General features: G+C 52.1%; 1 protein-coding gene across 1 annotated transcript in view; it reads right to left on the reverse strand.

The window, feature by feature from the left end:
- Positions 1–3918: 3918 nt before the first annotated feature.
- Positions 3919–23811, reverse strand: part of LOC140741542 (keratin, type I cytoskeletal 19-like) — a 32851-nt gene continuing 12958 nt past the window's right edge. Inside the window, exons 6-8 of the mRNA XM_073071843.1 lie at positions 7611–7825; positions 6149–6216; positions 3919–4134 (exon numbers count right to left, since the gene is read on the reverse strand). Coding sequence (XP_072927944.1) covers positions 4040–4134; positions 6149–6216; positions 7611–7825 — 378 coding nt within the window. The 3' untranslated portion in view covers positions 3919–4039. The remainder of the gene's footprint in view (positions 4135–6148; positions 6217–7610; positions 7826–23811) is intronic.

Consider the following 23811-nt stretch of genomic DNA (forward strand, 5'->3'; position numbering starts at 1 on the left):
TGATAGTGATGGTAAGAATTGGAGGAGATGGCAGTTGAATGCGTGGCTGAGGAGTTGGTGCAGGGGGCTGTGTTTTAGATTTTTGAATCATTGGGATCACGTTTGGGGAAGGTGGGACCTGTACAGATTGGATGGGTTGCACCTGAACTCGAGGGTGAGCATATGGTTTGGAAGGGTTTAACCTAATTTGCAAGGGGGTTGGGACCCGGAACGATAGAGCAGTGAAAGTAGTGCATGGAGTAAAGCCAGATCTAACATATAGAGAGGTGTTCAGGAAAGAGAAGCAGAACAAACGGTGTAAAGGTAGTAAGGTAGAAGGGCTAAAGTGCGTGTACTTCAATGCAAGAAGCATCAGGAAGAAAGGTGATGAACTGAGAGCTTGGATACATACATGGAATTATGATGCAGTGGCCATTACGGAGAATTGACATGCACCAGGGCAGGAATGGATTTTCAATATTCCCGGATTTCAGATCTTTAAAATGGATGGGGGGGGGGCGGGGAATGGGAAGGAGGGGTGGCATTACTGGTCAGGGATACTATTACAGGCTGCAGAAAGGGAGGGTAATGTAGCAGGATCCTCTTTTGAGTCAGCATGGGTGGAAGTCAGGAACATGAAGGGAGCAGTTACTCTATTGGGGGTATTCTATATGCCCCCTGGTAGCAGCAGGGACACCGAGGAGCAGATTGGGAGGCAGATTTTGGAAAGTCGCAAAAAATAACAGGGTTGTTATCATGGGTGACTTTAACTTCTCTAATATTGATTGGCACTTGATTAGTTCCGAGGATTTGGATGCGGCAGAGTTTGTTAAGTGTGTCCAGGACGGATTCCTGTCACAGTATGTTGACAGGCCGACGAGGGGGAATGCCAGTCTAGATCTTGTATTAGGTAACGAACCGGGTCAGGTCACAGATCTCTCAGTGGGTGAGCATCTGGGGGACAGTGACCACCGCTCCCTGGCCTTTGGCATTATCGTGGAAAAGGATAGAATCAGAGAGGACAGGTAAATTTTTAATTGGGGAAAGGCACATTATGAGGCTATAAGGCTAGAACTTGCGGGTGTGAATTGGGATGATGTTTATTTCCCGGAAATGTACTATGGACATGTTGTCGAAGTTTAAGAATCTCTTGCAGGATGTTAGGGGTAAATTTGCCCCGGTGAGGAAGATAAAGAATGGTAGGGTGAAGGAACCATGGGTGACAAGTGGAAAATCTAGTCAGGTGGAAGAAGGCAGCATACATGAGCTTTAGGAAGCAAGGATCAGATGGGTCTATTGAGGAATATAGGGTAGCAAGAAAGGAGCTTAAGAAGGGGCTGCGAAGAGCAAGAAGGGGGCATGAGAAGGCCTTGGCGAGTAGTGTAAAAGAAAACCCTAAGTCATTGTTCAATTACGTGAAGAACAAAAGGATAACAGGAGTGAAGATAGGATCGATTAGAGATAAAAGTTGGAAGATATGCCTGGAGGCTGTGAAACTGAGCGAGGTCCAGAATGAATATTTCTCTTCGATATTCACCAATGAGAGGGAACTTGATGATGGTGAGAACAATATGAGTGAGGTTGATGTTCTGGAGGATGTTGATATTAAGGGAGAGGAGGTGTTGGAGTTGTGAAAATACATTAGGAAGGATATGTCCCCAGGGCCTGAAGGAATATTCCCCAGGTTGCTCCACGCGGTGAGGGAAGCGACGGGGGAGCTACTGGCTAGGATCTTTATGTCCTCTTTGTACACGGGAATGGTACTGGAGGATTGGAGGGAGGCGAATGTTGTCCCCTTGTTCAAAAAAGGTATTAGGGATAGTCTGGGTAATTATAGACCCGTGAGCCTTATGTCTGTGGTGGGAAAGCTGTTGGAAAAGATTCTTAGAGATAGAATCTAAGGGCATTTAGAGAATCATGGTTTGATCCGGGAGTGTCAACATGGCTTTGTGAAGGGCAGATCGTGTCTAACAAGGCTGATAGAGTTCTTTGAGGAAGTGACCAGGCATATAGATGAGGGTAGTGCAGTGGATGTGATCTACATGGATTTTAGTAAGGCATCAGACAAAGTTCCACATGGTAGGCTTATTCAGAAAGTCAGAAGGCATGGGAGGGAGGTTTGACCAGGTGGATTCAGAATTGGCCTGTCTGCAGAAGGCAGAGGGTCATGATGGAGGGAGCACATTCAGATTGGAGGGTTGTGACTAGTGGTGACCCACAAGGATCTGTTCTGGAAACTCTACTTTTCGTGATTTTTATTAACGACCTGGATGTGGGGATAGAAGGGTGGGTTGGCAAGTTTGCAGACGACAGAAAGGTTGGTGGTGTGGTGGATAGTGTTGAGGATTGTCGAAGATTGCAGAGAGACATTTAAAGGATGCAGAAGTGGGCTGAGAAGTGGCAATGGAGTTCACCTCGGAGAAGTGAGAGGTGGTACACTTTGGCACGACAAACACCTAGGCAGGGTACAAAGTAAATGGCAGGGTACTTAGTAGTGTGGTTGAGCAGAGAGATCTGGGGGTACACGACTCACAGGTAGATAGGGTAGTTAAGAAGGCTTGTGGGGTGTTAGCTTTCATAAGTCGAGGGATAGATTTTAAGAGACACATTGTAATGATGCAGCTCTATAGAACTCTAGTTAGGCCACACTTGGAGTACTGTGTCCAGTTCTGGTCATCTCTCTGTAGGAAGGATGCGGAAGCATTGGAAAGGTACAGAGGAGATTTCCCAGGATGCTGTCTGGTTTAGAGAGTATGGATTATGATCCGAGATTAAGGGAGCTAGGGCTTTACTCTTTGGAGAGAAGGAGGATGAGAGGAGACATGATAGAGGTGTACAAGATATTAAGAGGAATAGATAGAGTGGACAGCCAGCGCCTCTTCCCCAGGGCACCACTGCTCAGTACAAGAGGACATGGCTTTAAGGTAAGGGGAGGGAAGTTCAAGGGGGATATTCGAGGAAGGTCTTTTACTCAGAGAGTGGTCGGTGCGTGGAATGCACTGCCTGAGTCAGTGGTGGAGGTAGATACACTAGTGAAATTTAAGAGACTACTAGACAGGTATATGGAGGAATTTAAGGTGAGGGGGTTCTATATGGGAGGCAGGGTTTGAGGGTCGGCACAACATTGTGGGCCGAAGGGCCTGTACTGTGCTGTACTATTCTGTGTTCTATGTTCTATGTATATAATCAATCTGTGTATAGAAGCTATCGTATGTATTTATATTTAGAGTGTTGTTCCCTGTTCTGCGACAGATCCAGAGTAACAATTATTTTGTCCACCTTGACACAGTAAATGATACGAAAAGAAACTTGAACCTTAAAGCATTTGGCACATTGGCCTTCATAAATCAAATTATTGAGGACAGGAGATGGGATGTCAAGTTGACTCAGGCATTGGCGAGGCCTAATCTGGAGTCCTGGGTGCATTAATGGTCTCCGACCTACAGGAAAGATATCAGTAAGATTGAGAGAGTGCAGAGAAAATTGACAAGGATGTTGCGGGGACTTGAAGATCTGAGTTGCAGGTTGAATCGGTGAGGATTTATTCCCTGGAGTGGAGGAGATTGAGGTGGGATTTTGAAAGGTGAAAGGTGAAAGGTGGTTTTCTCAGGGGAACATGGGGGGGCGGGTGAGGGGATCTTTTTCACTCCAGAGGCGGGGTGGTGAGAGTGTGGAAGGAGCTGCCCGGCTCAAGTGGCGGATGAAGGTTCGATTGTAACGGTTAAGAGGAGTTTGGATGGGTGCGTGGATGGGAGGGGTATGGAGGGCTGGTGCAGGTCGATGGAACTGGGCAGATTAATACTCTGGGAGGAACTAGATGGGCTGAAGGGACTGCCGCCATGTTCAATGACTATGTAACCTCACAAGGATTCAGCCGAGAGACGGGGTCAGTGGTCGTTTGAAAACAGTGTTGGAGTACAGGACAGACTCCTCATGGTGGCCGGTTCCCAAAGCCTTTATTCACCTCTCAGAGATACAGAAAGCAGAAAAAAATCACTGTATATCTTGTGTTAAATCGTGCACGAAGGTCTCCCCGCTGATTCCCAAGGCCCTCTCTTGATTAGCTCTGCTCCTCCATATGAGTAGACACCACCTGCCCATCCACAATCTTCTCCACGACGGTGATCGTCTTGGTCTTGGTCGAAACAACGGGCTCTGAAATGAAAATAGTTAGTCAGAGATTTCATTGGACGGTCGAATGATACAGTCACCAATCAGCAGTCACAAGACCATAAGACATAGGAGCAGATCTGGGCCTTCCGGCCCATCGAGTCTGATCTGCCATTCCATCATGATTTATGACCTTAAATGCACCAAATGACTCAGCAGCTGCAGTTCTCTGTTGCAAAGAATTCCACAGACTCACCACCCTCCGGCTGAAGAAATTTCTCCTCTTCCCTATTCCAAAGATACGTTCTTGTATTCTGAGGCTGTGTCCTCTGGTCCGAGACTCCCCCACTATAGGAAACATCCTCTCCACACCCACTCTATCTGTGTCCTCTGGTCCTAGACTCCCCCACTATAGGAAACATCCTCTCCACATCCACTCTATCTGTGTCCTCTGGTCCCAGATGTGGAATACGGTCCGACTAATCCCCTATGAAAGACGGCCTGTTCCACCCAACACTTCTCAAGTGGGACCGGTCACCCCATGAGCTCAGGGATGCCGAACGTTCCAGCCCCTCATTCCCTGTCCAAAGTGTCCATGGTCCGGAGTATTCTGAGATCCAGTCCAGAATGTTCAGCACTGATTTGACACCATCCTTCCAGTGATGTGTGTAGAAGGACACACTTAAGCTTGTTAAAGCTGGGGGTGGTAATGGGGACAAGTTCCCACTTCCTATTAATTGCTAGCAACGGTGTGCGTCTCAAATAGCCTTTGATAACAAAGTCCCGCTACTGGCCCCAGTGGAACTGCTTCTACTGACAGGAGAAGGGGCAAAACCGGGTCACTGGCGCCATTAAAACCAGTCGCTCTGGGCCGACGGGGCACAGAACCCGTGGTTGTCAGCTCAACTAGAAGGAAAACTCTGATCTCAAACTCCTGCTGCCTTGTGGCTACACCCACTCATGGGGAAGGCTTCCGGAGTAAACCCCTTGGGAACGTCACAGCTATGTAGGACCCTAGTCAGACCCGACTCGGAGTACTGTGCTCAGTTCTGGTCGCCTCACTACAGGAAGGATGTGGAAGCCATAGAAAGGGTGCAGAGGAGAATCACAAGGATGTTGCCTGGATTGGGGAGCATGCCTTATGAGAATAGGTTGAGTGAACTCGGCCTTTTCTCCTCGGACTGACGGAGGATGAGAGGTGACCTGATAGAGGAGTACAGGATGATGAGAGGCATTGATCGTGTGGATAGTCAGAGGTTTTTTCCCAGGGCGAAATGGCTAACACGTGAGTGCACAGTTTTAAGGTGCTGGGGGGTACGTACAGTGGAGATATCAGGGGTACGTTTTTTATGCAGAGAGTGGTGAGTGCGTGGAATGGGCTGCCGGCAACTGTGGTGGAGGCGGATACGATAGAGTCTTTCAAGAGACTCCTGGATAGGTACATGGAGCTCAGAAAAATAGAGGGCTATGGGTAACCCTCGGTAATTCCTGAGGTAAGAACATGTTTGGCACAGCTTTGTGTGCTGGAGGGCTTGTATTGTGCTGTGGGTTTTCAATGTTCCTATGGTTTTAAAATTCTGGAGCGGGGGTCCACAAGGCATTCCTACGTTGGGTTCAGTGCCGACTGGCAGCTCCTGGGCCTTAGATGACACTCCATCCTCAGCAAAGCAGACGGAATTCTGGAGGGACCCAGCGAGTCCCGATGTTGGGCTTCAGCCCAGATTCAGAATCAGGTTGAATATCTCTGGTGAAGATATTGCCGTGAAGTCTCTTGTTCTGCAGCAGGTGAACAAGCAGTATACCACAGACCAACAATTACAATATGAAATATATCAATAAAATTAAATTAGTGTAAGCGGGGAGAAAAATGCCGAGGTAGCGCACAACGGTTCATTGTCCATTCGGACATCCGATGACGGAGGGGAACCTGAAACAACGGCTGTTTATTCCTCACCACGGACGCTGCCTGACCTGCTGAGCTCCTCCAGCATTTTGAGCGCTTTACCAAACCTTCTCAGCCCGACTGCATCGCGCAGCCATGATAAAACGGCCTACTCACTTCTTTCCTCCTTGATCTCCGTCTTCGTAACAGTTGATGAGCTTGACGCCTGGCTAGAAGACTGGCTCCTGAAAAACAAAGGGGACAGAGTGTGACCTTGCACTACGGGAACGGCTGGGACTGTGAGGAGGTAGGAACTTCCAGTGAAACTTTGCCTGCCACAGAACCTTAGCACACAACTCACATCGCATCCCAGGCAAAGCCCACCCATCCCACCATTAAGCATATCTACAAGGAAGACAGTAGCATCCATTATCAGGGATCCCCACCACCTGCACCGTGCTCTCTTCCCATTGCTGCCATCAGGCAGGAGATACAGGACAGTCAGGGCCCACACCATCAGCTTCAGGAACAGTTATTACCCCTCAACCATCAGGAAGGAGGTACAGGATCCTCAGGACCCAAACCACCAGGTTCAGGAACAGTTATCACCTCTCAACCATTGGGAAGGAGGTACATGAGCCTCAGGATCCACACCACCAGGTTCAGGAACAGTTATTACCCCTCAACCATCAGGTAGGAGGTACAGGAGCCTCAGGCCCCACACCACCAGGTTCAGGAACAGTTATTACCTCTCAATCATCAGGCTCCTGAAGCGGTGTGAATAATTCACTCGCCCCAACTCTGAACTACAAATCTTCCACAACCTACAGGACTCACTTTGAAGGTCTCAGCAACTCATGTTCCCGGTATTAATTTACCTTTTCTAAACATTTGCACGGTTCGCCCTCTTTTGCATATTGTTCATTTTTAAATCAGTCTTTGTGATGTACAGCTTTTCATCTATTTGATTGTATTATTTCAGTTCCCTGTCAACAACGGAGACTCAACTCAGGGCAGAAGTGGTAACATCAGGGGGTCACACTTTTAAGGGGAGGAAAGTATGGGAGGGTTGTCAGAGGTAGGGTTTCTTTTTGACAGAGTGGTAGGCGTTTGGAGCACCCTACAACGATGGAGGGACAGGCATATACATTTAGGGCACTGAATAATCTCAAAGACGCCCCAATACCCAGAGCCTGGACAGACACCATCTTACTGCCCTCTACTGTGCCTGGTGTCTTTTTTATTATTTATTGTCATGCCTGCACTGTTTTGTGCACTTTATGCAGTCCTGGGTAGGTCTATAGTCTAATGTAGTTTATTTCTGTGTTGTTTTTACGTAGTTCAGTCTGGTTTTTGCATTGTTTCATGTTGCACCATGGTCCTGAAAATCGTTGTCCCGTTTTTACTGTGTACTGTACCAGCAGTTATGGTCAAAATTCAATAAAAAGTGAAGTGACTTTACTTGAAGATAGGCACAGGGATGATAGGAAAACGGAAGCTATGTAGGAGAGAAGGTTTGGATTCATCTTACAGAGGGATCGAATCACGGCAGGACTTTGTGGGCCGAAGGGCCTGTACTGTTCTACGTTCTATGACTGGGTTGTATTCAGGTTCGAGTGTCGTCTGGCCAATTGCTTACCCGAAGCCGCCCAGCAGCCGGCGATAGGTCTCAATTTCCGCCTCCAGCCTGCTCTTTATGTTCAGGAGCTGCTGGTACTCCCCGCTCATCGTCACGAGTTTGGCGCGGATCCCCCCCAGCTCCGCTTCCAGCCCGTTGATGGTCATCTGCAGCTTGTCCCTCTCTCCGCCGAAGCGCATATCAACCTCGTCCAGGTTCCTCTCCAGAGAGGCGATCTGCGGGCAAGGAGCGGACGGTGAGGGGGGTTGGGGTTTTCCACTGACCGGGCCGCGCTCTCCCCAGCTGCCGTCCTTCGACAGACGCGCGGCAGAGCGCAGCCTAACACGCTGCCTCACCGCTGGGTACGGAAGTGGCCGGGAAGCGCACAGGAAGACTCCACAATTGGATCTGTCATGGGTCGTCAAAATTACCCGACACTGCACCGGGCCCAGCCTACACGCCATCCATATACAGAAAGGGTCTGGAAAAAGTGGCCGGTAACACCATGATGGATCCCACCCACCGTGCTCACGGTCTGTCTGTCCCACTCCCATCGGGGAGGAGGTTTCGCCAGGGCCACCAGACTCAAAACGGACTGGTGCAGGAAATGCTCCGTGGTCCCACAGCAAGTCGTCACAACTGCCCAACACATCACCGGCATCAGCCTACCCACTGGTAGGGGGGGGGGGGGGGAGGGGGGAAGGGGTTTGTTCACCAGGGTCCGTGCGACGACAGAGTCGGACTCAGGGACTACACGTTACCCTATGGGAATAATCAATCAATCAGTAGCCGGGTGGCCCCCTCCCCTAACACCCCCCCCCCCCACGGTCAGCCCAGCCCGACGGGTCACTCACAATACTCTGCAGTGTGCTCAGCTCGGTTTCCAGCCCCTGACAGCTGTGTCTCAGCTCCGTGAGCTTGGATTTCTCCCCGTCGATGGCACCCGCGTTGACGGTCATCTCTTGTTGCTTGCTGGCAATCTGAAACAGTTCAAAGTTCAGAAGCTCCAGAAAAAGGCTCCAAAGACCTCATCCCCGGGCGAGGAAGAAAAGAAATGGGATGCGCACTGGGAAGTCTGGGCGAAGGCAGAGGACTGTGGTGAGCTGCCTATGCCCCTGTGGGGGAGCCGAGCCCCAAGGAAGTATTTATACCCTATGGCACACCCCGTTCATGATACCCAGTTGATCCCTACACCACCCACACCCCAGAGATTCGGTTTAGGCAGACTAAACCAGGTGAGGAAAGCGGCCGGCCTCATTCCTCACCGTCCCCCGGAACCCCGGACCTTATCCGATTCCAGTGGCGAGAAGAGAGGGGCTCAGTTCACCAATGGCTGAGCCAGCGCTGATCAAAACTGCCACCATGCAGAGGGTCAAGTTGTTGCTAAGCAAGTTTATAAATATCGTCAACTTATCCAGTGACGGTTCAGAGATCGGGATGGAATGACACAGTGACGGTGGAGAAGGCGCTATTACATCATGTGGGGTGGGGCGGGGGGCCGGGGGAGGTCAGACTGGGGAGTTCAATTCTAATGGTGGCTCTAAGGCGGCTGCTCGTCCTGCCCAAGATCTCTGACTTCTCCGGTTCCCTCCCGTATCCCGAAGACAGGCCTGCGGAGAGGAAAATGGGACCGGCCATGGTGAATTGGGGGAGCAGACACGCCATGGGCCGAAAGGCCTGTTTCTGACCCCTGTGTTCACCTGGACTCGGGTAAAGGTGGGTCGCTCGGCCGTGAGGCTCGACGGGGCCGGCGGGGCCTGTTCTGCACGGAATCTCGGAATAAGTATCCACTTACCTCCTGTTTGTACCATTCCTCGGTCTCTGCCCTGTGCTGGTTGACCATGGCTTCGTGTTTCGCCCGAATGTCTCCCAGAATTTTGAGCAAGTCCACGGAGTCTTTATCTTTGACATCGACAGAGACGTTCCCAGACATCTGAGACCTCAGGCTCCCGAGTTCCTGCAGGAAGGAAAAAAAAAACTCAGCGATGTCAGCCTCCGACTCCCAGCAGTGACACGGAACAGAGACAACTCACAATGTTCGGGCGGTGACGCCCATAGCTTACATCTTCATGGTTTTTCCTGATGTAAATGAGCTCCTCTTTCAGGTTCTCGATATCTGTCTCCAGCTGACTCCTCTCGAGGGTCAGGTTGTCCAACATCATGCGCAGACCGTTGATGTCGTTCTCAACGGACATCCTGATGGTCAACTCAGTTTCAAACCTATCGAGATGGAGAGAGAGCAGGAGATTCTGGTCATCGGTGGCCAGGGCTGAAGTCGTAAGGCATTTCATGCCCCCAAAGTGTACAAGATATCTGAACCTGTACTCGCTGGAATTCAGAAGAATGAGGGCTGACCTCATTGAGACACAACGAACGGTGAAAGAATGTGGAAAGGATGTTTCCTATAGTGGGGAAGTCTAGGACCAGAGGGCACAGATAGAGTGGAGGTGGAGAGGATGTTTCCTATAGTGGGGGAGTCTAGGACCAGAGGGCACAGATAGAGTGGATGTGGAGAGGGTGTTTCCTATAGTGGGGGAGTCTAGGACCAGAGGGCACAGATAGAGTGGATGTGGAGAGGATGTTTCCTATAGTGGGGAAGTCTAGGACCAGAGGGCACAGATAGAGTGGATGTGGAGAGGATGTTTCTTATAGTGGCGGAGTCTAGGACCAGAGGACACAAGTAGAGTGGATGTGGAGAGGGTGTTTCCTATAGTGGGGGAGTCTAGGACCAGAGGGCACAGATAGAGTGGATGCGGATAAGATGTTTCCTATAGTGGGGAAGTCTAGGACCAGAGGGCACAGATAGAGTGGATATGGAGTGGATGTTTCCTATAGTGGGGGAGTCTAGGACCAGAGGACAGAAGTAGAGTGGATGTGGAGAGGGTGTTTCCTATAGTGGGGGAGTCTAGGATCAGAGGACACAAGTAGAGTGGATGTGGAGAGGGTGTTTCCTATAGTGGGGTAATCTAGGTCCAGAGGACACAGATGGAGTGGATGTGGAGAGGATGTTTCCTGCAGTGGGGGAGTCTCGGACCAGAGGACGCCGAGTGGATGTAGAGAGGATGTTTCGTGTAGTGTGGGAATCTAGGACCAGAGGGTACGGTTTAAGAACAGAGGAAGGTCCTATTAGATGGGAGATGAACCCTCATTTACTATCTGGTTCTCCACCCCTGCACTTGGATGAAGAACGAACATTTGCCCCAGAAGACAGGACGGTGACTATTGGATCCAATCGGGGACAGGGTTAGAAACCAAGTCGGAGGTTTGAGAGGAGATTAACTCCTGTTAACTCATTACAGGCCGAACTCCAGAATTCGCTGCATACTATGTTAGAAAAGCAAGGAAGATGTTAAATTCTGGAGCCAAAAAAAAACACAAGCATCATCTGTGGAGGGAGATACAGTCAACCCTATATGTTAACAATAGTCTATGTCATTTTTAGCCACACAACACACTCTGCAGATTTGAGGGTTTTTTTTAGCGGGGCTGGGGGGGGGGGGGGGGAAGAATACGGTGTGTCCATTTCCAGTTTCTTTGCCCCATGCTCCAGCCCAGTAGGTGGCGGTACTGGACCTCCTGCTTGTCTGCCAGTCGCCGTAAAACTTCCCGAGAAGCAGACGACGACCTGGAGGACTAATTCGGCCCATTGTCCGCCCTCCAGTAGAAGAGGGAGGGGCGGAGGAGGCGGACCCGGTCAGTTGGACCTCAATACTCGCATCGGCCGGCTCGGTACTAACTTGGTCCTGAAGTCTTCCGCCGCCAGTTTGGAGTTGTCCACCTGGAGCATGATTCCGGAGTTGGTGAGGATCAACTCGTTGATCTGTGGGAGACAGGCGGTGAACATGGACTGGGTGGAGCATGGGTGCGTGGGAAAACATAGGCGCACTGTCCCGCTCGCTTTCGGTGTCCAAGGTTAAACCCTGACATTCAATTACTACCTCTTTCCTCCCAGCCCCCGACAACCTCAGGGCTACGTCCTCCACCAACCCCTCACTACTCCACCCTTCCGTTACCCGCGCCCTTTCCACCTGCCCCTCCGCCCTCCTCTTTTCTCCACCCTGCCCTTCCCTCCACCCTCTACACACGACAGCCCTTCCCTCTGCCCTCTCCACCAGCCGCTCTCTCCTCCACCGTCCGTTCCCTCTGACCTCTCCACCAGCCCCTCTCTCCTCCATCCTGCCCTTCCCTGCGCCCTCTCCACCTTCCCTCCCTCTCTCTCCCGCACTCCGCCCGTCCTCCTTTCGCATTCGATCCTCTTTGCCCCGTGGGCTTTTTGCGGGTCCTCCCGCTCTCCCCCTCGCACGACCCGCAGACGGAAACTGAGGACACGCTGCGTGGTCGCCGGAAGCGCGGTGTTACTTGCCGACAGCCCCCCGCCCCACCCCCGACACCCTGGTGTTGGTCAAATCCGCAAATGGCGCGTCTCGTTGGCCGAGTGAGAAACAGAGTCAATCTTTAACCCCTGCCCCGGCCTTCCCCCATTCTCCACCAGCCTTCCCTCGCACCTAACCTTCTCCCCTCTGCAGAGGGCACAGCCTCACAACAAAGGGACGGCCACTTAGGACGGAGACGAGGCGGACGGCTGAGGCAGCGGCGGTCAGGTTGGGTACCCACGAACGGGAGGATCTCATGGGCGGCGAGGAGCCTCTTCCCTCCGCTCGCCCGTGGGTCACCCTTGGGCAGGGTTCCTAACCCGCCTTCCCCTCTACCCACCCCACCAACACTGACCGTGCTCACGGGAAGCCATGGGGACAGGTGGTGGACGGTCCTATGAGCAGCCGGTGCGGATCACAACTCCTGGTGATGTGACCACTGACACCAGGCATACACTCTCTGAACGGTATTGATAATTGTTGAGGGGGGGGGCACCCGCCGTGCAAAGACATCTCCCGGAGGGTTCAATGGCCTCTGTAACTTTGCAAAGGTGCATTTGGAAGGGGCAATAGATTAGCCAGACTGTAATGGCGAAACACACTCAATCGGCCGAATGGCCTCTTTCTACCCATCATGTAGAAATGGCCATCATCCTCCCATCCTGACCATCTTCCCCTCCCACACACACACACACACACACACACACCCTGGGGAGGAGGTGTCAGCTGTTTATTCCCGGGCTCTTACCTTTTCGCGGAGGTTGTTGATGGTGGCCCAGTACTCGCTGTAGTCGCGGTTGGCGGGACCGGCCTGTTGGTAAAACTTCCGGATCTGAAGCTCCAGTTCGGCGTTGGACTTCTCCAGGGAGCGCACCTTCTCCAGGTACGCCGCCAGCCGGTCGTTCAGCGACTGCATGGTCTCTTTCTCGTTGGTCACGGCGGAGGAGGAGGAGGAGGAGGAGGAGGACATGCTGAAGCCTCCTGCGCCGCCGAACCCGCCGCTGAACCCGCCGCCGGATGCGGACATCAGGCCGGAGCTCATTCCCAGGCCGGCGCCCAGGGACGAGCCCATGCCGTAGCTGGAGAGTCGACTGCTGGACATGCTGCCCTGGCCGAAGCCGGACATACTGCTTCCACGCATGCGTGAGGGGGTCCCGGTCAAGCTCCGGGATCCCAGGGTCTGACGCGAGGTGCTGCTGGTGAAGCTGGATTGCATCTTGTTCCTCAGCCTGCACGAAGGCAATGGTGTGCGGACACCTGCTCCTCGCTTCTTTATATCCTCATCCCGAGACTGCCACCGCCCAGAGAAAACAATGTGCTGGGCGTGGAGCCTGGGGCTCTTTGGAGGGTCCCGAGTTACGGCGGACACACCCAGAGTCCGAAACACACGACCCCACCGCCTCCCACGCCCGCGGTGCAGGTCTGATTCTTTCTGCAGCTGAGAGAGAGAGAAAAGTTTCTTCAAGTTTAACTGTTCAAGTGCAAGTTTAATTTTCGTTCAACCATATTCCCGAAAGCTCCAGGAGCAGGGTGTGGAGAGGGGGTGGAGGGGTGGAGGTGGGGGCGGCGGTGAACGAAGGAGGAATGTCATGGCGAGGCACTGAAGATGTCACGGTGACGCACCGCAGAACTCGGTTCGTGACGGCGACTCGGAGCGCTGGACCCGGACTGGCCGAGGTCGAGAGCGGGGGAATTGTCCCTGCGCGGCGACCTTTACCCCACTTTTAAAAACCCCCCTGCACAGATTTCACACTGTCAGTGGATTCTTCACAAAGCCAGCAGAATACTACTTAATGCGTTCAGTGTGAATGTTAGATGCAGAAGGTGCATTCTTGTCCTGGTGAGGAGTCTCGGCCCGAAACGGCGTCAGTTTATTCCCCTCCATAGAGGCTGCCTGACCTGCTGAGTTCCTCCAGCATTTTGTGTGTGTGTGTGTGTGTGTGTGTGTGTGTGTGTGTGTGTGTGTGTGTGTGTGTGTGTGTGTGTGTGTGTGTGTGTCTGTCTGTGTGTCTCTGTCTCTGTGTGTGTGTTTAAACCAGTCGCTCCGGGCAGATGGGGCTCGTCTGCCGCGGTTGGCAGCTCAGTTAGGAGAAGGAAAACTGATCTCAGAACTCCCGCTGCCTTGCGGCTGAACCCACTCGTGGGGAGGGCTTCGGGAGTGAACCCTTGAGGAGAAAAATCCGGAGCTGGAGTCCCTAAGGCAATCCTCCGCTGACGGGCCACCCCTGCGATGCCGCGGTTTGCAGGCTGTATCGGTCTCGGCCGTTCCTGCGTGGATAGGGGGAGCTCGCCGCACGGGAAACAGCTTGTTCTCCGTATCGATGAGCCCTGGCTCGCGTACTGGCGTGTTACGCGGACAGCCGGGGACGCAACGTTCATGGTCAACCCCGCCACACAGTTCTTCTGAGAATGGGTGCTCCCTCAACCGGAGCTACGGTTAATAGTAGTAACCCCACTCCGCACACACACACACTTTCGGAGGGGGGGGGGGTGGGAATTCACAGGGAGACCAACACATAATGCTCCCCGGCCCCCGCCGCTGCCACAGCGTCCCGATCTGCACGAACCACAAGTACCAATGCCTCCAGCAATAATGATATTGCTTTTGACAAAGACAGATTTTTAAAAAAATCATTATGTACAGTCGAATGCCCGTAGTTTAACACTCCCTGGGACGGTGGGCGAGGAACAACAGGTATTAAAAATCTACACACAGCAGACGGATAAATCTTCAGAGGACATATTTTCATCAACGAAAACTGGCTTCAACACTCCACGCGAGCATGCGCAATTCTGATATGATGTTCACACACCACAAAACTGAAATGGAAGATGAAGGCGTGATCACTTCTGGAGAGAAAGTTCACCAATGGAAGAGCATGACCCTCCATGGTAGACATCTCCACCACCTGAGCGGAGAAGATGATGACAAGGACGCGTCGAAAGCCTCTGCTCAGTGTTGGAGACCTCTGCCCGGAAACTGAAGGGTTCCTTCAGCCAATGCAGGAGCGAGGTGGTTAGTGCAAGAAATGGTCAAAGGTACATCATAAAAGACCAGCAAATTCAAGATGGCCAGTGTAGAAAATGCCAGGAGAAACCGGAGACGATCCGACAGATTACAGGATCCTGTAGCAGTTTAACTCAATCTGATTACGTACACCGGCACCATCAAGTGTCCGACGTCATTCGCAAGAATCTTGCCTTAAAATGTAAACTCACTAAAGACAGCACACCTTGCTATAAATAGAATCCTGATTCAGTTTTAGAGTCAGAGTCTTACAAATTATATTGTGACCGATCGTTTACTACAGATAGGACAATCTATAATAACCGTCCAGATATAATATTACAGGATAAACAAGCAGGAAGAACTAATTTAATAGATATAGCCATTCCAAGCACACACAACGTACAGAAATCAGTAAGTGAAAAGCACCAGCAATATACTGAATTAAAAGAGGAAATTGAAAGACGATGGAATATGAACAGGGTGTACATTGTCCGAGTAGTAATATCTACAACTGCTATCATCCCAAAGTCACAATTACATTAAACAGTGAGGGCCACTCAGTGATATCGATGTAAATCTTCAGAAAGCCACAATACTAAACACCTCCAGAATAGCCCGAAAGTTCCTTGCAATTGAGAAATGAGTCTGAGTGGCTGTGTCCCTACCTCAGCTTCTACCAACTTGAGCTGAGAGAAAAATAAAAAGCTATAAAATTCGCGGATGCTGAAGTCCCTTATTCAACCTGTCTCCACTTGATTCAGCATAGGACCAAGCGGAACCCCAGACCTTACTTAACCTGAGGAGTGGACATTAGGACCCGGCGCCGGAGCTCTGAATGCGCAGTGTTTCTGTTTACGAAAATAATCACGACCACGATTGAAAATAAAGTGGAAGTTAAAAAGCGATCGGAAAGAGGGGAAATGCCATCGGTCATTGTAAAAGTGTGAGGCTACTGTCGGTCAACGTTCGTAACTTTTTTTTTTTAACTTAGCGGCAGCAGTAGGTTCCAATACAAGATAATATTGAAAAGATAAAGAAATGAATTACAGTATATATATATAAAGTGGTTAAACTAAAAAAAGCGTAAAAACAGAAATAATAAAAATAGTGAGGTAGTGTTAGTGGGTTCATTCTCTATTCAGTAATCTGACGGCAGGGGGGAAGAAACTGTTCCTGAATCGTTGAGTGTGTGTCTTCAGGCTCCTGTACCCCCTCCCTGATGGCAAAGGGGAAGAAGCTGTTTCTGAATCGTTGAGTGTGTGCCTTCAGGCTCCTGTACCTCCCGCCTGATGGCGGAGGGGAAGAAGCTGTTTCTGAATCGTTGAGTGTGTGCCTTCAGGCTCCTGTACCTCCCGCCTGATGGCGGAGGGGAAAAAGCTGTTCCTGAATCGTTGAGTGTGAGCCTTCAGGCTCATTTACCTCACCCCTGATGGCGGAGGGGAAGAAGCTGTTCCTGAATCGTTGAGTGTATGTCTTTAGGCTCTTGTACCTCCTCCCTGATGGTAACAATGAGAAGAGGGCATGTGCTTGTAATGGGGAGGGGGAAATGTCGGGTGTCCTTAACGATGGATGCCGCTTTTCTGAGGTATCGCTCCTTGAAGATGTCTTGCATAGCACAGAGTCTACTTCCTGTGAAGGAGCTGTCTAATTTTACAACTTTCTGTATCTACTTCAGGGCCTTTGCAGTAGAAGACCGCACAACCCCCTCCCCCCCACCAGAGCAGATGGGGTCTGAACGCTCTCCACAGTACATCTGTAGAAGTTTTCAGTTGTACAGAACCAAATCTCCTTAAACTCTGAATGAAAGATCGCCACTGCCTTTCCTCCTTTACAGCTGCATCGACATATTGGGAGCAGGTTAGATCCTCGGAGTCCTCGGCACCCAGGAACCTGAAACTGCTCACGCTCCCCACTTCTGATCCATCCACGATGATCGGTCCGTGTTCCTTCGTTTTACCCTTCCTGAACTCCACAATCAGCTCTTCTCTCTTACTGATGCTGAGTGCAAGGTTGTTACTGTGACGTCACTCAACCAGCTGGTGTATCTCGCTCCTGTGTGCCCCTCTCGTCTCCACCTAGAGCCGGTGTATCCGCCTCCCTGATAGTTTTAGGGATTGAATTCCACAGTTCAGGAGCGCAGTTCGGAACAGCAGGCCTGCTGATTATCTTCAGGAGGGAGATGGTTTAACATTTAAGGGACCAGCGGAAGACCTGGGAGCTCGAGCAGGATTATAAAACAAAAATGATTCCGTGGTGTGCTCCGGTCCTGGCCCATTGAGAGCTTTAAAGCAATGGCGGTGTTCAACCCACAATGTTGCCTCCTCATCCGACTGTGCCCCAGGCGGGGCGTTCTGCACTCCCACCACTCTCTGTGTGGGCCCACTCTACCTGTGCTCTATGTGTAAACAAAGTTACCTCTGACATCCCACCTCCCATCATTTCCCCCAAACACATTAAAATCTCGCCCTCTCTATAGTAATTCCACACACCCACCATTCTCTGAGTAAAAGAAAAAGTTACCTCTGACAGTCCCCTCCCCCCGTATACTTTCCCCCAAACACATTAAGATCATGCCCTCTCCGATTAGTAATTCCCAGCCTGAGAGAGCGCTGCCCACTCTATCTTTGCCTCTGCTCGGGTCTACGCCTCTCTCATCCTCTTTCACTCTAAAAACCCCAGATCAGTCAACCTGCCCTCATCCAGAACGCTCTCTGATCCGGGCAAGTCTCCCCCCGCACCCTCTCTCTCTCTCTCTCTCTCTGAAACCTCCACGACGTTCCGGGAATGTGGTGACCAAAACCGAACTCAACGCCGGTCTAACCGGAGTCTTATAGATCTTCATCCTCACCTTGACGTTCTTGAGCTCAAGCCTCTCCCCCACCCCTCCCCCCCCCCCCACCGCGACTATGAGAGGCCAACGTACCACACGTCCTCTCAACCGTTACCAAACTGTGCGGCAACTTTGAGGGTCCCCCCGGACGCGGATGCCAATATCCCTCCGCCCCTCCACGCTGTCAGGAATCTCCTCGTCCCCTTCCTACTCTTTAATTGCCGGACCCGGGAAGGCTGGTGCCGGCGTGGAGAGCGTGTAAGGTTTTCATAAGTCACGGGTGACGACGGGACGTTGACCAGACGGGACTGAGCAGTCAATAAGCGGGGCCATACAGCGCGGGAAACAGGCCATAGAAACACGTTCAACAAGCCGGAGGAACTCAGCCGGTCGGGCAGCATCCGTGGAAAGGAGCAGTCAACGTTTCGGTTCGAGACCCTTCGTCAGGACTGAAGAGGGAGGGGGCAGGGTCCCTGTAAAGAAGGTGGGGGGAGGGTGGGATGGAGAAGGCTGGAAGGTGACAGGTGAAAAACCAATCAGAGGAAAGATCAAGCGGTGGGGGAGGGGAAGCAGGGAGGGGATAGGCCGGAGAAGTGAAGAAGGACTGTAAGGGGAAAGCACTATGGAGTAGTAGAAGAAGGCAGAATCATGAGGGAAGTGATAGGCAACTGGAAGAGGAGGCAAGGTGAAACTGGGATGGGGGAAGGGAGGAGGAGGGAATTACCAGAAGTTTGTGAATTCAACTTTCATGCCAGGGGGCTTGGAGACTACCCAGCCGGTCTATGAGGTGTTGCTCCTTCTACCGGAGTTTGGACTCATCATGGCAGTAGAGGAGGCCATGTATGGACATATCTGAGTGAGAGTGTGGAGGAGAGTTGAAGTGAGTGGCAACTGGGAGATCCTGTCTGTTGTGGCGGACGGAGCGGAGGTGCTCGACGAAGCGGTCCCCCAATCTGCGTCGGGTCTCACCGATGTAGAGGAGGCCGCACCGGGAGCATCGGATGCAATAGATTACCCCGACAGACTCACAAGTGAAGTGTTGCCCCACCTGGAAGGACTGTTTGGGGCCCTGAATGGTGGTAAGAGAGGAGGTGTAGCACTTACACTTGCAGGGATAAGTACCAGGTGGGAGATCTGTGGGGAGGGACGTGTGGACCAGGGAATCACGGAGGGAACGATCCCTGCGAAAAGCAGAGAGGGGTGGATAGAGAAAGGTGTGCTTAGTGGTGGGGTCCTGTTGAAGGTGGCGGAAGTTGCGGAGGATAATATGCTGGATCCGGAGGCTGGTGGGGTGATAGGTGAGGACATGGGGAACACGGTCCCAGTTGTGGTGACGGGAGGATGGGGCGAGGGCTGAGGTGCGGGAAATGGAGGGGATGTCCTGGAATGGAAATCCTCATGCTGGGAGTAGATGCGGCGGTGACGGAGGAACTGGGAATAGGGAAAAGCATTTTTGTATTTGGCAGGGTGGGAAGAGCTATAGTCGAGGTAGGTATGAGAGTCAGTGGGTTTATAGAAGATGTCAGTGGGCAGACTGTCTCCGGAGATGGAGACCGAGGGATCGAGAAAGGGGAGAGAAGTGTCCGAGATGGACCGAGTGAATCTGAGGGCTGGGGGAAAGTTCGAGGCAAAGTCAATGAAATTGACGAGCTCAGCATGGGTGCAGGAAGCAGCACCAATGTAGTCATCAACGTATCGAAGAAAAAGTTGGGGAGCAGTACCAGTATAGATTTGGAGCATAGACTGTTCCACATAACCCACGAAGAGGCAGGCATAGCTGGGGCCCATGTGAGTGCACATAGCTACACCCTTGGTCTGAGGAAAGTGGGAAGAGCCAAAAAGAGAGGTTATTAGGTGTGAGTACCAGTTCCGCCAACCGGAGGAGTGTGGTGGTGTCGGGGAACTGGTGAGGTCACTTGTCAAGAAGGTAGCGGGGGGCGTTGAGGCCTTCTTGATGGGGAATAGAAGTGTGTAAGGATGGGACATCCATGGTGAAAATGAAGCGGTCGGGAACAGGGGACTGGAAGTTATTGAAGAGGTGGAGGGCGTGGGATGTATCCTGGATGTTGGTGGGGAGGAATTGAACCATGCTTGACCACATGGAGTCCAGGTAGGCAGATACAAGTTCGGTGGGGCAGGAGCAGGCCGAAACTATGGGTCTGCCAGGACAGTCAGGCTTGTGGGTGTTGGGGAGGAGGTAAAACCGAGCAGTGCGGGGTGTGGGAATGATGAGATGTTTGGCTGAGGATGGCGGGGGGATGGGTCGAGAGCAGACGTGTGTGAAATGGAGGAGATGCGGGTGAGGACAATATTGAAAAAGCAGGATTTCCCGGTGGCCACCCACTTCAATTCCACTTCCCGTTCCTGGTCCAACATGGAAGTCCACAGCCACCTCCACTGTCACGACGAGCGCCACACTCAGGTCGGAGGAACAGCATCTTATATTCAGTCTGGGTAGCCTCCAACCTGATGCCACGAACATTGATTTCTCGAACTTCCGGAAATACCCCTCCTCGTTCACCTTTCCCCTCTCTCACCTCATCTCCTTACCCGCCCAACTCCTCCTTCTTGTGCTCCTCCCTCTCCCCTTTCCTTCATGGTCTCCTACCCTCTCCTATCAGATTCCCCCTCCTCCAGCCCTTTATCTCCTGCGTCAATCGACTTCCCAGCTCTTTACTTCACCACTCACCTTCTCCTCTCCCGGTTTCACCTGTCATCTGGAACTTACGCCTCCCACCCCACCACCACCTTCCTGCTCTGACTTCTCATCTCTCTCTCTCTCCCCAGTCCTGACGGAGGGTCTCGGCCCGAAACGTCGACTGTTCACTCTTTCCCACAGACGCTGCCCGGTCTGCCGAGTTCCTCCGGGGTTTTGCGTCTGTTGCTCTGGATTTCCAGCATCTGCATATTTTCTTGTCCGTACGGATGGAAATGGAATCCCGGAGCGTCAGGCTGTGCTCAGGCAGAACACTGGATGCGCTCCCGGTGTTGGGTTCCAATTGCACCCAACGGGAAGCCCAGCTTTCGGAAGGCCCCCCTCCAAGTCTGAGAGCATTCACCAGTGGAATGCCCGTCCGTTATTCCCTGAAGGTGGCGTCAGGGGTCGGCAGGGTCGTAAAGCGCCGTCTTCGCGGGCATCTACATCCCTTCACTTCGTCCAGGCTGCTGTCCCCACACTCTTCCAATCCGCCACCAACATCCCTGTACCAGAGCACTCGTCACTCTCAGAGCGAAACAGCCGACACCCGGGGGCAAACGCCCGTCACCGTGAGGGGCTTCGAACGGGCTGGTAATGGTCTATTCAGGGCCAATAACTCCTTTCCTGTCACAGCGTATGACCATAAGACAAAGGAGCAGGATGAGGCCATTTGGCCCACCGAGTCCACTGTTAGCTCATGGCTGTCCCTGATCAGACCATGATTCTCTAAATGCCCGTAAATCCTATCTCTAAGAATATTTTCCGACAGCTTTCCCACCACAGACATAAGGCTCACTGGTCTATAATTACCCGGAGTATCCCCACTACCTTTTTTGAACAAGGGGACAACATTCGCCACCTTCCAATCCTACGGTGCCATTCCCGTGTACAACGGGGACATTGTGTACAACCCTTTCTTCCCCCTCCTGAGCCCCGGTCCCCCACCCTCTCGCCGTAACTATTGATCCCGTCTCCAATAAAGAATCTGTCAACCTCTGCCTTAAGTACACCCAACGACCCGGTCTCCACAGCTGCCTGTGGTAACAAATTCCACAGATTCACCACCCTCTGCCTAAAGAAATTCACCGCACTGGACCCTCACCAGTACGCCGACCGACAGGCCCGCCCACCGGCAGCTGCCAGGCCCCTGTCTCCGACACCCCTGGGGAACAAGGGGCCCCGATGTCAGAGTGCTGTTTCTGGGTTTCAGTTCGGCATTCGACACTGTCGTCCCACAGACCCTCGGTGAACAAGCTCCTGCCCCTGGGTCTGAGCACACCCCTGTGCCACTGGGTGTTCGACCTCCTGACCGACCGGCCTCAAGATGGCCAGGATGCACGACCGCCCCTCACTCCCCATCACCCTCAACAGGGATACCGGCCCCCCCCCCCCCGGGGTTGAGCCCATCACGGTCCACTCTGCTCACCCCTCAGTAATCACACTGTCAAGTTCACTGCCGACGTGACACCGATGGGACTCACCACCAACAACGATAATACGGCCTTCAGAGAGGAGCTGCAAGAACTCCACGCCAGGGACCCCCAGACTCAAACACAGTGACTTTCCCCGAGCAGTGAGGCTATCAACACCCCCATCCACTAACCCACTCCACTCCACACCCCCAACCACCACTGCTTTGTCATTTCCTGTCAGAGCCACCTTGTGTACAGACACTCCTGTGCCCAGCGTCACTTTATGGACACACAAAGTGGAAAGCGGCCAGTGAGTGAGTGGGTCAGTGAAGGAGTGGATCTTGGAGGCTTTGACTCAAGAGGCAGTCATAGATGAGAGCTACAGGGAGATAGTCACACTTTGGCTGCCGGAAGCAGGTCGTTGGGTGACAGTCAGAGGGGAGAAAACGAAGGTGAGTAGACAGGTAGTGCAGAGCACCCCCGTAGCCATTCCCCTGAATAATAAGTTTACTGTCCTGGATACTGTTGGTGAGGACGACTGACCAGGTGTGAGACACGGTGGCAGGGCCTCTGGCACTGAGTCTGACCCTGTGATGCAGCAAGGTTGGACGGAGAAGAGGAGAGCTGTCGTCTTTGGGGACTCCATACTCGGGGGAGAAGACAGGAGATTTTGTGGACGTGAGAAGGACACCCACACCCATATAGCCTCCCGGGTGCCAGGGTCCAGGATGTCTCTGACCGGGCGCATGACATCCTGATACGAGAGGGAAAGCAACCAGAAGTCGTGATACATGTTGGGACCAACAACATAGGCATGAAGAGGGATGAGGTCCTGAAGTGTGAGTTTCAGGAACTAGGCAGAAGTCTGAAGAACAGGAACTCAAGGGTGGCCTTCTCAGGATTGCTGCCAGTGCTACGTGATAGTGATGGGAAGAATTGGAGGAGATGGCAGTTGAATGCGTGGCTGAGGAGTTGGTGCAGGGGGCAGGGTTTGAGATTTTTGAATCATTGGGATCTCTTCTGGGGAAGGTGGGACCTGTACAGATTGGATGGGTTGCACCTGAACTCGACGGGGAGCATATGGTTCGGGAGGGTTTAAACTAATTTGCAAGGGGGTTGGTACCAGGAGCGATAGAGCAGTGAAAGTAGTACATGGAGTAAAGCCAGATCTAACATATAGAGAGGCTTTGAGGAAAGAGAAGCAGAATAAAGGGTGTAAAGGTAGTAAGGTAGAAGGGTTAAAGTGCGTGTACTTCAATGCAAGAAGCATCAGGAACAAAGGTGATGAACTGAGAGCTTGGATACATACATGGAATTATGATGCAGTGGCCATTACGGAGACTTGGCTGGCACCAGGGCAGGAATGGATTTTCAATATTCCCGGATTTCAGAGCTTTAAAAGGGATGGGGGGGGAGGGGAATGGGGAGGAGGTGCGGCATTACTGGTCAGGGATACTATGACAGGCTGCAGAAAGGGTGGGTAATATAGCAGGATCCTCTTTTGAGTCAGTATGGGTGGAAGTCAGGAACAGGAAGGGAGCAGTTACTCAATTGGGGGTATTCTATATGCCCCCTGGTAGCAGCAGGGATACCGAGGAGCAGATTGCGAGGCAGATTTTGGAAAGGCGCAAAAATAACAGGGTTGTTATCATGGGTCACTTTAACTTCTCTAATATTGATTGGCACTTGATTAGTTCCTATGGATTAGACGGGGCAGAGTATGTTAAGTGTGTCCAGGACGGATTCCTGTCACAGTATGTTGACAGGCCGACTAGGGCGAATGCCATACTAGATCTTGTATTAGGTAACGAACCGGGTCAGGTCACAGATCTCTCAGTGGGTGAGCATCTGGGGGACAGTGACAACAGCTCCCTGGCCTTTAGCATTATCATGGAAAAG

Source organism: Hemitrygon akajei, chromosome 18, assembly GCF_048418815.1.
Source record: "Hemitrygon akajei chromosome 18, sHemAka1.3, whole genome shotgun sequence".
Taxonomy (NCBI): Eukaryota; Metazoa; Chordata; class Chondrichthyes; order Myliobatiformes; family Dasyatidae; genus Hemitrygon; species Hemitrygon akajei.